The following is a 12,121-nucleotide window of genomic DNA, read 5'->3' as shown; positions in this document are numbered from 1 at the left end:
TATTAAATAAATTTATTTTTCAACTTGCTCAGCTGCAACACCATTCAAACCATTAAATTAGATTAAGCAAGATCACAATGTAGTCTCAATTAAACAAAAAATTAGTAGGTTGAATCATGTATTTAATTTAACATTGGATCAAAAGAAGATTTTTTTTTTTTTTTTTTTACCAACCTTGAATTCCATTTAGAATTTTTTAGGGGGAATTTTGGAGAAGAAATAAAAAAAAAAAAAAACATTTAAAATTTTGTATAATGAGTGGGAGTCCCATGGAATTAAGATTTGTTTTTGTCATTTTGGAATGAACAGTTCATATTCAAAGATCAGGTAGGTCTTTCTGTTTGCCCCTCTGCGATGTGGCTTGTTTTACTACAGTAGGTCAGAGGGGACAAACTAAACTCAATGTTGTAGATTAAGCTAATTAAAGTGCCCTGACTATGCTCTATAAAATAAAATAAAATGTTTTCATGCAAACAAAGCACGTTTTTCTTAGACTTTACATTGGTGTAATGCCTTGTGTTACCCTCTAACTGAAACACTTGTTTTTAGTCCTGTCTCTTTAAAGACCCCTCCTGAAAGGCAAAAATTAACCGCTCAGCAGACAATCTGCTGAAGTGTTTTAAGATGGTGTCATTGAGTCCACTAAGAAATGCCAGGGGTACAATTGAGGCATTTTAGGCACTTTGGGAGCGGTGTCTTTGTGTGGGAGAGAAAAATCTCCCTTTTGTGTGTACTTTGGGTTTCATAGCTGCAAACCTTTTACATGCACAAACAAAGATTTAGACCGCACGGAACAAAAGGAGAAAAAAATCCTGTGGCGTAAAATGATCTCTTTTCTGTACAGTGACTAAATATATGAATTGATTTGATTTGAAAAATAGGAGCAGTTTGAACACACAGAGGAATTTTAATTCATGCCACAAATGTAGGCAACATAGTTTTCATTGTGAGCCTTGTGCCATGCACACAAAAGGTTTTCTGAAAAATACACATCATTCATGGGTTTGTACGACAAAGTTTAATTTCACATAACTTTACATTTAATTAAATTTTATGACATTTGTCTGCCCATGACCCCTATAACATAACGAATGGCTCTCTGATGCTTTCTTTTTGTTGCTCTTGGGCTCCTTGTGAAAGCACACCATTACAAAGCGTAAGCTGGGCTTCACCCAGCATTTAACAACACATTTCTGGTTCCTGCTAATTTTGGCGGAAATACTTTTACTTTACAACGTATATATATATTGTGTTTTATTAAAAATGATAAGCATTGACTTTACCCATGGAAAGTAATTATTCGGCACCAATACCAGGATGACAATCCTTTTACAGCCAAGCCTTCCAGTAACAAGGGTTTTGTTTTATAATGAACATTAAAGCAAATGGAAAGGCCTATTTAGGGAGAAAAGAAGAGAAACATGAAAAATTAGGTGTTTTCTTTAAAGTCAGCTAGTTATATGGGCTTCTGCTATTTCTTTAAGCAAAAACACTGCCCAGAGCCACACAGCCCTGCCAACCCTATCCCAGAATTAAACCAGGAGATGCTTCGAGCCAAAAACTAATATCCCATGAGACTATACTCTCCTCAAGGTAGTTGTAGCAATAGTAGTAATTTCACAGACTTAATGAGTTTGCAGGGTCACTCAGGGTTTCTTTTTTCTTCTGACATCAGTGAAAGATTGACAGTTTTGGCAACTGGAATAAAACACTCCACATATTGAGTTCTGCCACGTACTAATACCTCTAAAAGAGATTGTAGTAGCTGATTGTAGTACCAGAGTCATTGTCCCATATCATGGGTTTTGTTTTGTCTTTTAAATAAGATAATAAAGCTACATGGGAAAAATGTAGATGGAAGCAAGGGGGTTGATGCTTTTACTGTTAGGTTTGATGCAATCATTGTAAAGGTCTTACCCCTGAAGTGTAAGAAATCTAATGATCGAGGCAACAGACACTGCACCTGTGAAGGTTAATGAGTGTAATTAATTTACTGTGCCAGGGACAGAGCTGGAGAGCATCAATGAAATTTGATTCAACAGTTCACCACAACTCATGCATGAACGCTCAACAAACCCTACTGATGTTGCCACAACAGCTGTCAATGACGCTGAACTGATTTAAACTACTGTAATTATTGCAATGGCATCAAAGCTTGCTGAACTACAACATGTGGGGCTTATCTTGGCTCTTTGTGGGTGTATATGATCTCTATTTACAGGGATCATGGACATTTTAATTCTCAAATCACTAAACAAACATGAAACTCAGATGCTTTTCAACACAGTACTGCATTTATGATGACCTAATAAAACTTTTTTGCACTATTTATCTTGTAGGGCTTTAATTTATACCATTCATACATGTTATAATGTGTATGACCTCATTTGCAGTTTGTGTTGTCAAGACACTGAGCTCTGTCAGTGAGGTTTGCCTCTAATAGTTGACTATGATGGTGCTTCACTTTATTTTTCTGATTTCTTGCATTTCAAGCAAACACTAAATATTCAAACATTAAATAGCCCAGCTCAGTACCCACAGAAATAAGTTCACATCACACCTCATTATTTGTCACCATTTAGTTTCAATGCGGTAAGTAGCATGCTCATTCAACCCATCTAAGACATGTAAGACAGAGAATAGGGGTGTGCACTTCTGGGTAATGGTGGGGCATGCAGCGTGTTGAGCTTTCATGCAAAAGATAAGAGTTCAATTGTCTTACCTTTCCATAACTCATACCATGTATTTCAGTCTTCTGACTCTTACTGTACTCAAATAATTTAGTTTTCCAGTGATTTTTTTTATCCTCAATTCAACCATACAGTAGTTACTGTGAGCAGATGTTGTTGAGAGAAAGAGTGACATGTACATATCTTAAAAGCCTGAATTCCTTTGGCCACTGCTTCAGCAAATATTCTGTATGTTTTAAGTGTGAATGTGTGTGAGAGAGCGAGAGAGAAAACACAAGAGCGCTATTATTAAAATGAGGGGAAAAGGGTGCTTTGGTTTGGTAACTTTATCACTTCTAATCCCAATCTACTCCGGTCAGGCCCACACACATACAAAAAAGCAGGCAAACTCCAAGTGGGAATCCTCCCACGTTTAGCTTATTGCCTGTGAAACCAGGTACTCGGTAGTTTTCTAAAACAAGGGATGAAACTATGTGATAAAAGGCATGCTCTGATAATGAGATACATGACTAAAGCCATTACTCAGATGTTTAGACATCATCAAGATGAACAAGCCAAGTATTAATAGACCAAGATAAAAAATTGGGTGTATTTTTTTTCAGAGATACATTTGGATATTTCATATTCTAGATATAACGTAAATAAAGCTTGTTGTCAGCCAGGGTGTAGAGATGGAAGCAACAGTTTAAGACTGTTCTTCACCTGGATAAAGAAAAAAAAAGTGGATTTTACTGGCCATTACTGAATCTGGAGGAGACGCGATTTGTCTCGTATTTTCGTGCACACACCTGTTAGTTTAAGGAGGGCGCCTTCCTCACTTTGCCAACAAGCAGATCTAATTGGAACATGACAGTCAACCCCGAGAGGCGAGACTATTAAATAATCTGGCCTTGTCCCAGGACATTCTGATATACGGTTGCCTCTAGGCATGGGCCGGTTACCGGTTTCAAGGTATACCACGGTATAAAAAAGTCATGGTTTCAAAACCACAAAAATTTTCTGTCATACCGTCCCTGCGGTATGAGCGTTTTTTAAATTTTTATTTTTCTTTATGTGACGTCTCGTCAGAAAGAAAGTGGAAGTCCCTCAGGCCGTGTGCAGCTGCAGCGTAGTGCCACTCCCCCTGCGTACCTCCGCTTGCTGTGAGTGACAAGCAGGCAGCTCTGCAGGCTGTATGATGGCTGAAGGAGGCGAGCCCCACGACCCCCCCCCCCCCCCATCTGTTTTTTGGTTGTTGCGTAGTCATGCACCAATCAAAATTTGTAACTTGGCGCGCACGGAAAACGACAAACAGGATGGACTCTGCACTGAAACAACCACGTCAACTCCCAGAACTCGTTGATGGAGATTGGCAGAACTTTGGGGAATTTGCTGTTGTTTCATTCACTGGAAATGGCTTTGAGTATTATGAAAAGCGCTAAATAAAACCGATCTATTATTATTATTATTGCAACCTGAAAGTAATAAGATAATTCCCAAGTGTGTCCACTGAAGCACACTATTTCATAACTAATGGAAAAGTTTTTTTCTTTTTCTTTTTTTTTTTTAAATACAGACACTCAAAATACACATTTTAGAGCTGTAATCATAATACCGTGAAACCGTGATATTTTTGCCTGAGGTTATCATATCGTCAGAATCTCATACCGTACCATGCCAAGTTGCCAAGAAACACATAGACAGGTACGGAGTAATGAAATAATAGCTGAGGGGCCCAATGAGAAAGGCTAAATGCAATGTACATGGAAACTGAAAATAAGCTCTGATTACCTCCAGTGCAACAGAGGAAAACGATGCTGAAGGCCAATCCTAAAGCCATCGATGAGTACAGCATGTCCCAAGGTGCATCCACTGACCTCCTGTCCTACAAAAGGCCTGAACATTGTCAGCCAGATCTTCACAAAGACCATGGATCCAGATTCATATAGAGTTACCATAAAAAAGTTCCTGTACATTGATGATGAAATGACTAATTTAGGCTACATGGAGGCAAAGAGGAACAGATCAGAGCTAAAGGTTGGAGTTATCCCAAGGTGGAATATCAGATGTACAGGATATCTATAAGTACCTAGCTCAACCACATTTCAAAGGAGTCACTGGCAAATACGTTCAGAGGGTCCAACAGGTACCCAGAAGCCTGAATAGTGACAGATCCAAGCCATCAACATGTTTGCTGTACCAGTCATCAGATACATGGCTGAGATACAAAAACTTCCCACAATACATGGAAGGTTCCATCCTGTAAAGGAAAAAAAGCCCTTTGTGACAGTTGTCCCTTGAATTGATGTGTTATACTGTGTGAAACAGGAAAGATCAGGATCACTCTTCACTTTTTATACTCCTTACATTGTAACTCTGCATCTCTTTTCTCTTACTTCTGGCACCAGCTGGTCTTATTTCGCTCTTTAAAAACGTGACAACCAAGACCTTGATTTAACACAGTATGAATCGGATTGACTTTATCATTTCTCTAGTTTTTCTTTATTGTCAAGTGTTGTTGGTGTTGAAAATGACAAAAAGACAAATGTTGGGTTTCTAGTCTCACTGCATTCATCCTCTCTGGAAATGATCTTTTAATTCCCACAACATGCCAAAAGTCCAGCACCATGAGGCTCTGCAAAGAAGCATGAGATTGGGAGGAAGGATTAGTAAGGATGGGAGCCACTGAACCATCCTCCAATTAATCAGGGAGATGGCCCCATGAGATAAACTGAGTGAGTAAGTGTGGAAAATGAAGATGGAGGGTGATGAGGAGGAAGACCTGGTATCGTGGAAGACCTACCTTGTTCGTGTGATGCATCCTACGTAGAAAAAAATTGTGATGGATATTAAGAAATTCTACTCGAGGCAATGAAAAGGCAAACCTAAAGGGCAACAGAGAGCGTCCAAGGTGCTGACTGTGCAAAGACTTTCTCTGAGATTGTCCAGCACATAGTAGCAGTATGTGAGATACTGGGACAGTGAACAATAACAGGAAAAATCAAGAGGCTGGAATGGTGAAAAGGAACGTCTGAGTTGCATAAAGGTTAGAAATCCCCAACTCCCAGTGGGACAACAACACAGAAAGTGGTTGACAACAAAAAGAGCTCAGATCCCATGGGATGTTAGGGACCAGGATGACAAGCAGCTGCTGCCTGTCAACAAACCAGACCGAGTTGTGGTTGACAAAGAGCATAAGAGGTCTTTTGTGATGCACGTGATAATCCCAAATGACAGTAACATCAAGACCGAGCAATATGACAAGAACAAAAAGTGCCAGGAAGTGACAAAACAACTGGAACAAAGTTGAAGGATGAAGACAAAAGTGGTCCTGATTGGGAAAGGAGCATTAAGTGGGGTGTAGTTACAGCAGATTCCAGAAAAAAACATCTGAGATCTAATTCAAAGGGGTGCAGTCCAAGAGAGTCAACAGCGAGACACTGTAAAAACCTTAAACTTATCATGAGGAAAGACAACTTTGATCCCCTAGTCACAAAAAGATGAGGAAAATATTGCATATATAACAGATATGTGCATATTTTATATTTCACCAACCACTCAATATAGCTTTATTAAATCTACATAACTGATTTATTAGTGCTTTAAGTAATTAATGGACAATTGTTAATCGTTTCATCAAATTAATGTTTGAGATTTGTGTAGTTGTGTTTTAAACTGGGCAAGAGGCTATAGATGTTTAACTACGGCCGCAATTGTTGACATTTCACTGTTATTTGACATTTTGCTTTTGACATAGATCAGTGCGGATTAACAAGCTTTAGAATGAGCAGTGACATTAAAGGCCTTATCTGATTTTTAGAAGAAGCATGTTGAACTTCTGGAACAGAGAGGCGTTCTTGCCTATTCAAATAACTTCAATTCAAACACAAGCACCTTTCAAATACAAGCTGAAAATTGGAGCGCGTAGTCCGAATTGAATGAGTCCTGTCTTCGTTTATAGACGACTATCCTATACTTTTAGTTGTTAGGTGAACTATAATTTGTTGGTTTCCTGATGTTTGTTGTCTGGAAATATGCAAAAACGAGACATTTGTGAATGATGAAAGGCAGATGTGATCCCAAATATTCAACCACTTGAACATCCATTTGTAAGGTAGGCATTCAGTGTTTCAAATTTGGACTTTAAAAATTCATTAGATTTTTTTCAGCCGATTATAATCATACCTGCAGTAATAAAAATGGGGACAAATCATTGAATGCAAGTTGAAATTGGTCAACCACGGTGGCATGACAAGAGTCTTCCCCCTAAAACTGTAAGTACTAGGCTGTTATTGGATGGCACTACTGATTATAATAGTATAAATAATCCATCGGGATTATGTGGGAACACTTTGAGTTAAGAAAATGTTTGGCCAAGCCTGAAAAACAATGACCATGTTATGGCCATTTTAAGAGAAGGATTGTTGTTGCAACACAAATGTCTGTGCTATCTTTGCCACTTATTGACAATGTATTTGGATCAGTTAGATATTGGGTGCAAAATTCATTGTAATCATCCAGGTACCGAGAATGTGAATATTGCATGAACCGTTCGACTCTCATCCAAAATTTGTTGGCGCTCGTCTCTGGCTATGTGTTCCTTTTTCACAGCTCGAGGTAGGAGGCTATGCTGTGTGAGATTAAAAAAAAAAATGCGAGACAGTCATACTCTCACTTCAAACTTTCTAAAATTGTACATGTCTATAAACTTATGTGCATGGCGATTTTGCCAGCAACCTTGAATGTGAAAATAAGTCTGGCCAACGGTGCAGTGATTCCTCACCATGCCTCCAAAGCTTTAAAAATGCACTGCAAACTAAGACCGAATGTCTCGAGCAGCAAAATGAAGATATAAAGCAACATAATTAATGTTTTAGTGTACACCCCATAACTTCTACCTGTAGCAATTGCATATATTTTGTACTTGAAATATGCTACTTAGTTAAGTTTCTAAATAAAAGTAATAATAATAATAATATTAACTCATTCAATGCCTTTGACGGTTGCTTACGTCATTTCGAATAGTGACGCCCCCTGCCTTCGACGGTTGCTTCCGTCAATTGCGTTTTTTAACGGAGCGGGCTGGGGAACAATCTAGCGGAGTTTGTCACTAAATCTTAGGCTTGTAAACACTAAACAGAGAATATACTGGCAAAATTACCCGCAAGGTGGCAGCAGTGCCACTTTGCACACAAAAAAAGCTTGTTTTCTCAATTTTTTGGTCAAAAACAGCTGTTTTTGGTGAAACCAACCTATGTTCTACTGTCTATTACTAAAGGACTGAAAATGGTAGAAACAAACTTTTTTTTCCTGATGAAAGAAGAGTCTACTCTTTCTTTTGGTAATTTCGGTGTCATAAGACACTTTTCTGTGGGTCTTGGAAAATCAGTCAATATACTGTAAAACACTTGGCAGTATGGGTCTCTCTGCACTGAAAATGGCTGGCAGCCAATGAGTTAATAATCACTGATACTTTTTCTGTTTGGCAAAGATGGTAATCCATTCTGCAAAAAAAAAAAATGTGTACTACATTTTATAGCATTAGGCTGATTGGAGGATTTTACAATGTACTAATAGCTGGATTGGCAGCATAGAAGTGTATGTAGGTATCTTCCACAGTATGTGTCTGCCATTTTGCATTTCTCATGCACAACCTAGAAACCTGTAGGTGAGAGCAATCAGGTGGTTTTAGACACATAATATCCTTTGAGACCCTGAACAGCAGGGAGTTGACTGACAGGAGAGAATGTTTCTTTTCCTTTTTCCTCCTTTACAGTCTCTTTCCACTTCACCAAGGTCTTGGCTCAGCATGCTCACTTCCTTTTTCAGGTTTCATTACTGATATGGACCTTGGGCGCTGACAAGCACAAATAAAGTGAATCATCATGTATATTAGTTATATATTAGGTAAATATAGCATACATTACTTTTAATATAATCCCAATGAGCACCATCTAGGATTTAATCAATTACTTCTTCCTGAAAGTTTATTGATGTTTGGTTTCAACCTCCAAGGCCTTCTTTGTCTACTCTTTATCCATCAGAAATGCTGTTACAACATCATCTTGTCACAAAACACACATTTGTTAAATAATTGAAATTGCATGTTCATTGAAAGGTTGAAATAGACACAGTACTGATCAGTTTGAGGGGATTTATCCAGTCACACATTCATGGTAGGTGAAACATGGCTAACGTGAAAATACTTTTAATATTTCATATGAAATGTCATAAATATTGAACTAGGCTCCAAGCTGCTAACGAGAAGCTTCGACGATATTTCAATGGGATCACTTGCGCACGTTTATGTAAAATGAATTGTGCTTACTGATGAACTTCTACTGATGAAAGTTCTTGCGGGTTACAGCTTTCACTTGGTGCATGATTGCTCTACTGGCAAAGGTGCAGGTTAGCAAGGCAGTACGTACGGTCATAATTCCCTCTGGACCATTGTTTTTCTCTCTGCAAATCCTAAATATGGTTGAACTGTGAATGGTCAATCCGAAACTTCAAATAGTGTAAAAGACACAAGGGCAAAAAATAAATGAATAAAATATTTTTAACCTCTTTTGTGACTACAGTTGTCTTTTAGAACATCAGCTCAACAGAAAAATGCTCAATAGTTTGTCTGACTCTGTCCTAAACTGACAAAATCCACTGATAAAGGCCTTTTTTTATTAAGTACAAAACAAATTTTTTTAAAGAATCCCTTTTGTTCAAAGACTGTCCTCCTCCCAAAAATGTGCTGATCACACCAAACACCACGTTTGTTCCTAAAGGGTAAAAAGTAGTGTCTATGAAAAAAATCAAAGTTTTTCATTTCTATTTTTAATCCAACCCAAGCCTCTTTGATTTCTAACCCTAACCAAGAGCTGCTAAGTTTTTTACATTTTGTGGTAAAATGTTGTGTTAACATGTAATCTAGGAAACTAGCAATAGGCGATGGTCACCTTGTAAAAAGAACGCTTTTCAAGCAGGGACTAAATCTGACCATGAAGTGACAAAAGTATTTCGTCATTTTGTTATTGATGGAATACGTTTTCTCAATCTCAAGTCATAAAAAAAGGCCCAAGGCACTTGGCAGCTCGATCCACACCCCCTCGTTCATGCTAACAAAGACTCTCTGAATTCTTGTACAAAAGATTTGAGAGTGATGTCCTGCTGATGTGGAAACACTCATATGGGACTCATTTCCCTTCTGCCATTTGTTGGGGCGGAACTTTAAAGAACCGTATTAGCGGTCGCGAACAAAGACTTATTTGGCTGTTTCAGCTGGAGGACTTGTTGGCTTTTGAGGGGGCTGTGACTTACAGCGATCAGCCATAACAGTAAACCCACTGAACACTTCACTGGTAACGTAACCCTGCAGATCTTATTACAGTGCAATGTTCTGCTGGAATTGCCTGCATCCTGTCATTCAGGTGAATGCCACTTTGCCTCCCCAGATACTTTCCCCTGTCCCACAGCGTTCTTATGTAAGACACTGAACCCCCACATTGCAGTGTTTGTGTGAATGGGCACCCACAGATGCTTTTCGCCAAAACTCTGACTCATCTGAGCTTTTATGGCTGCATTAGGAGGACCCATTCTCTGTTAGGTAGCTGGTCATAACATTATGTCTGATCTATGTAAGTCAGGCAAAGAATCTTGTAGAATTAAAAAGTAACTGTACCGTACTCAGATGAGGCAAAAGGAGAATCCCCATCTTAAAAATATGAAAATCAACTCAAGATACAGTTACAGAAGGGTCTCCCCTGTAACATAAATTTGAGGGCAGAAGTGATGTCTGCCCTATAGTATCTATACCTAGGGGAAAGCTTTTATTTGGCATTTAACTGTGAAAACGGAATCACCAGCTTTTTTTTTCAGACTTAATTAGTTTTTAATTGCAGGACTGCACCAGGTTAAACAAGATGCTACAATATCTTGCAAACTCTTACAAAACAGTACCAAATATTGGGCAAACCCCAACCCCAATCAAGAACAAATCCACATGCACAGACCCACAAACTCTTTTTTTCCCCCAAGTGACAACCATCACCAACTTATTGCGTGGATACACCTCTTGTTTTTCTGGGCTGCAGCCTGTTGTTATTCCTGGTGCTCTGCAGTGCCATATTTAAAATACACGGTCTGTGCTGCTACAGCACCCAAACACACACTCTTTAGGCGACTGTCACACTTCATTCATGTTGATATTACAAGTCATTTTGTATTCTGCCACAACAGCTTACAGCTAATTATTTGTCTCATAAATTATATATGTGCTGTTGGCTGAAAGGATACAATTTGCATTTCATTAAATGTTCCATGCTGAATGAGATCACTCAGTAAAGGTTGATTTATTTGCGGCGTCTCTGATTTCACAACCACGAGCTTTTATTTCCATAAAGCTTGTTCAGCTCTGTGATCAAGCGCTCTCAGACATGAGCTGATGTTCCTCTGGGGGCTTACCTGTGCACAGGAGAAGCGCGGTGAGTCCCACGCACTGGCGCGGCCCCATGTCTCTCTCGGCGGACTCGTGTTTATTCGGGGGAAACCGTGTGGGTAACTCCCTCAGCAGAAAGCAGCGCAACTTTGCACACGATTTATCCCCTCAGAGCAAATCTCCATTTAAGAATAACCTGGTGTACTCCGTCCGACACAACCTGCCATCACAGACACGAAGAGTGCACAATCAGTTATCATCCGGAAAGACAGTAACACTCGATAGTTTTATTTATTCTCCAAAAAAAACGCAAATGGCGAAAAGTGATGTCAACATTTTTTCTTTAAATATTGGGTTTAGTCCATAAAGCGACAACTAGGATCAACTTCTCTTTTTTTTTGCCGAGCTGATTCTTCACTGTTCGTTCTGAGAAAGTGTTCATTTATAATGCCTCTGGGTGCGCGAAATTAAACCGCCTTTCACCTGTCACACCGTCAGATGTTTAATGTTACACAGGGATTTCTCAGCCTCTAAGAGCAAGCTTTTGTCGACACGAGTCCAGAAAAAGCGACATAAAATGTCATTTGAAGAAAAATACTAATTAAGTCTGAGAAAGTGATGCAGTGTTGGGTTGTTTCTGTGCCTCTTACCATTTCCCCTCCTGCACAGTTGTACGGCTCCGCGGTGTCCTGCCGATATTGGCATGTACGATTTCGAAAACAAATCAGGCAGCAATATTCTCATCCACGAGGACAGCAAAAAAATACCCCAGTCAGTTTGTGTTCTCTCTCAAGAGTTCGCGTTTTCCTCTCTCCCCCCCCCCCTTTCCTTTTCAAATATTCTGGGACTTAAAAACAACTCAAATCGCCCATCTTTGGTTGTCACTTTAGAAATGCAACATCAAAGCTGCAGTCATACAACTTTCCGCGACCAAGAAGCGTGCATGGTTAAAAAGAGAGGCGGCGGGGAAGTGGCTCCTGCGCTTCTTCACCCTGTGGCCGTGGATGCTGGCGCAGACACTGAG

The 12,121-nt window shown here is 39.3% G+C and overlaps 1 protein-coding gene across 1 annotated transcript in view; it reads right to left on the bottom strand.

Annotated features, from left to right (window-relative positions):
* The window catches only part of LOC142373113 (transmembrane protein 132C-like), a 166,743-nt gene extending 154,844 nt beyond the window's left edge, over positions 1-11,899 (bottom strand). The window contains exons 1-2 of the mRNA XM_075456194.1: positions 11,748-11,899; positions 11,124-11,317 (exon numbers count right to left, since the gene is read on the bottom strand). Of these exons, the coding sequence (XP_075312309.1) occupies positions 11,124-11,172 (49 nt within the window). The 5' untranslated portion in view covers positions 11,173-11,317; positions 11,748-11,899. The remainder of the gene's footprint in view (positions 1-11,123; positions 11,318-11,747) is intronic.
* Between the last annotated feature and the right edge of the window lie 222 nt (positions 11,900-12,121).

The sequence above is a fragment of the Odontesthes bonariensis genome, chromosome 22 (assembly GCF_027942865.1).
Source record: "Odontesthes bonariensis isolate fOdoBon6 chromosome 22, fOdoBon6.hap1, whole genome shotgun sequence".
NCBI classification, from domain to species: Eukaryota; Metazoa; Chordata; class Actinopteri; order Atheriniformes; family Atherinopsidae; genus Odontesthes; species Odontesthes bonariensis.
The sequence above is the reverse complement of the archived record's forward strand: the minus strand, read 5'-3'. Positions and strand labels throughout refer to the sequence as shown.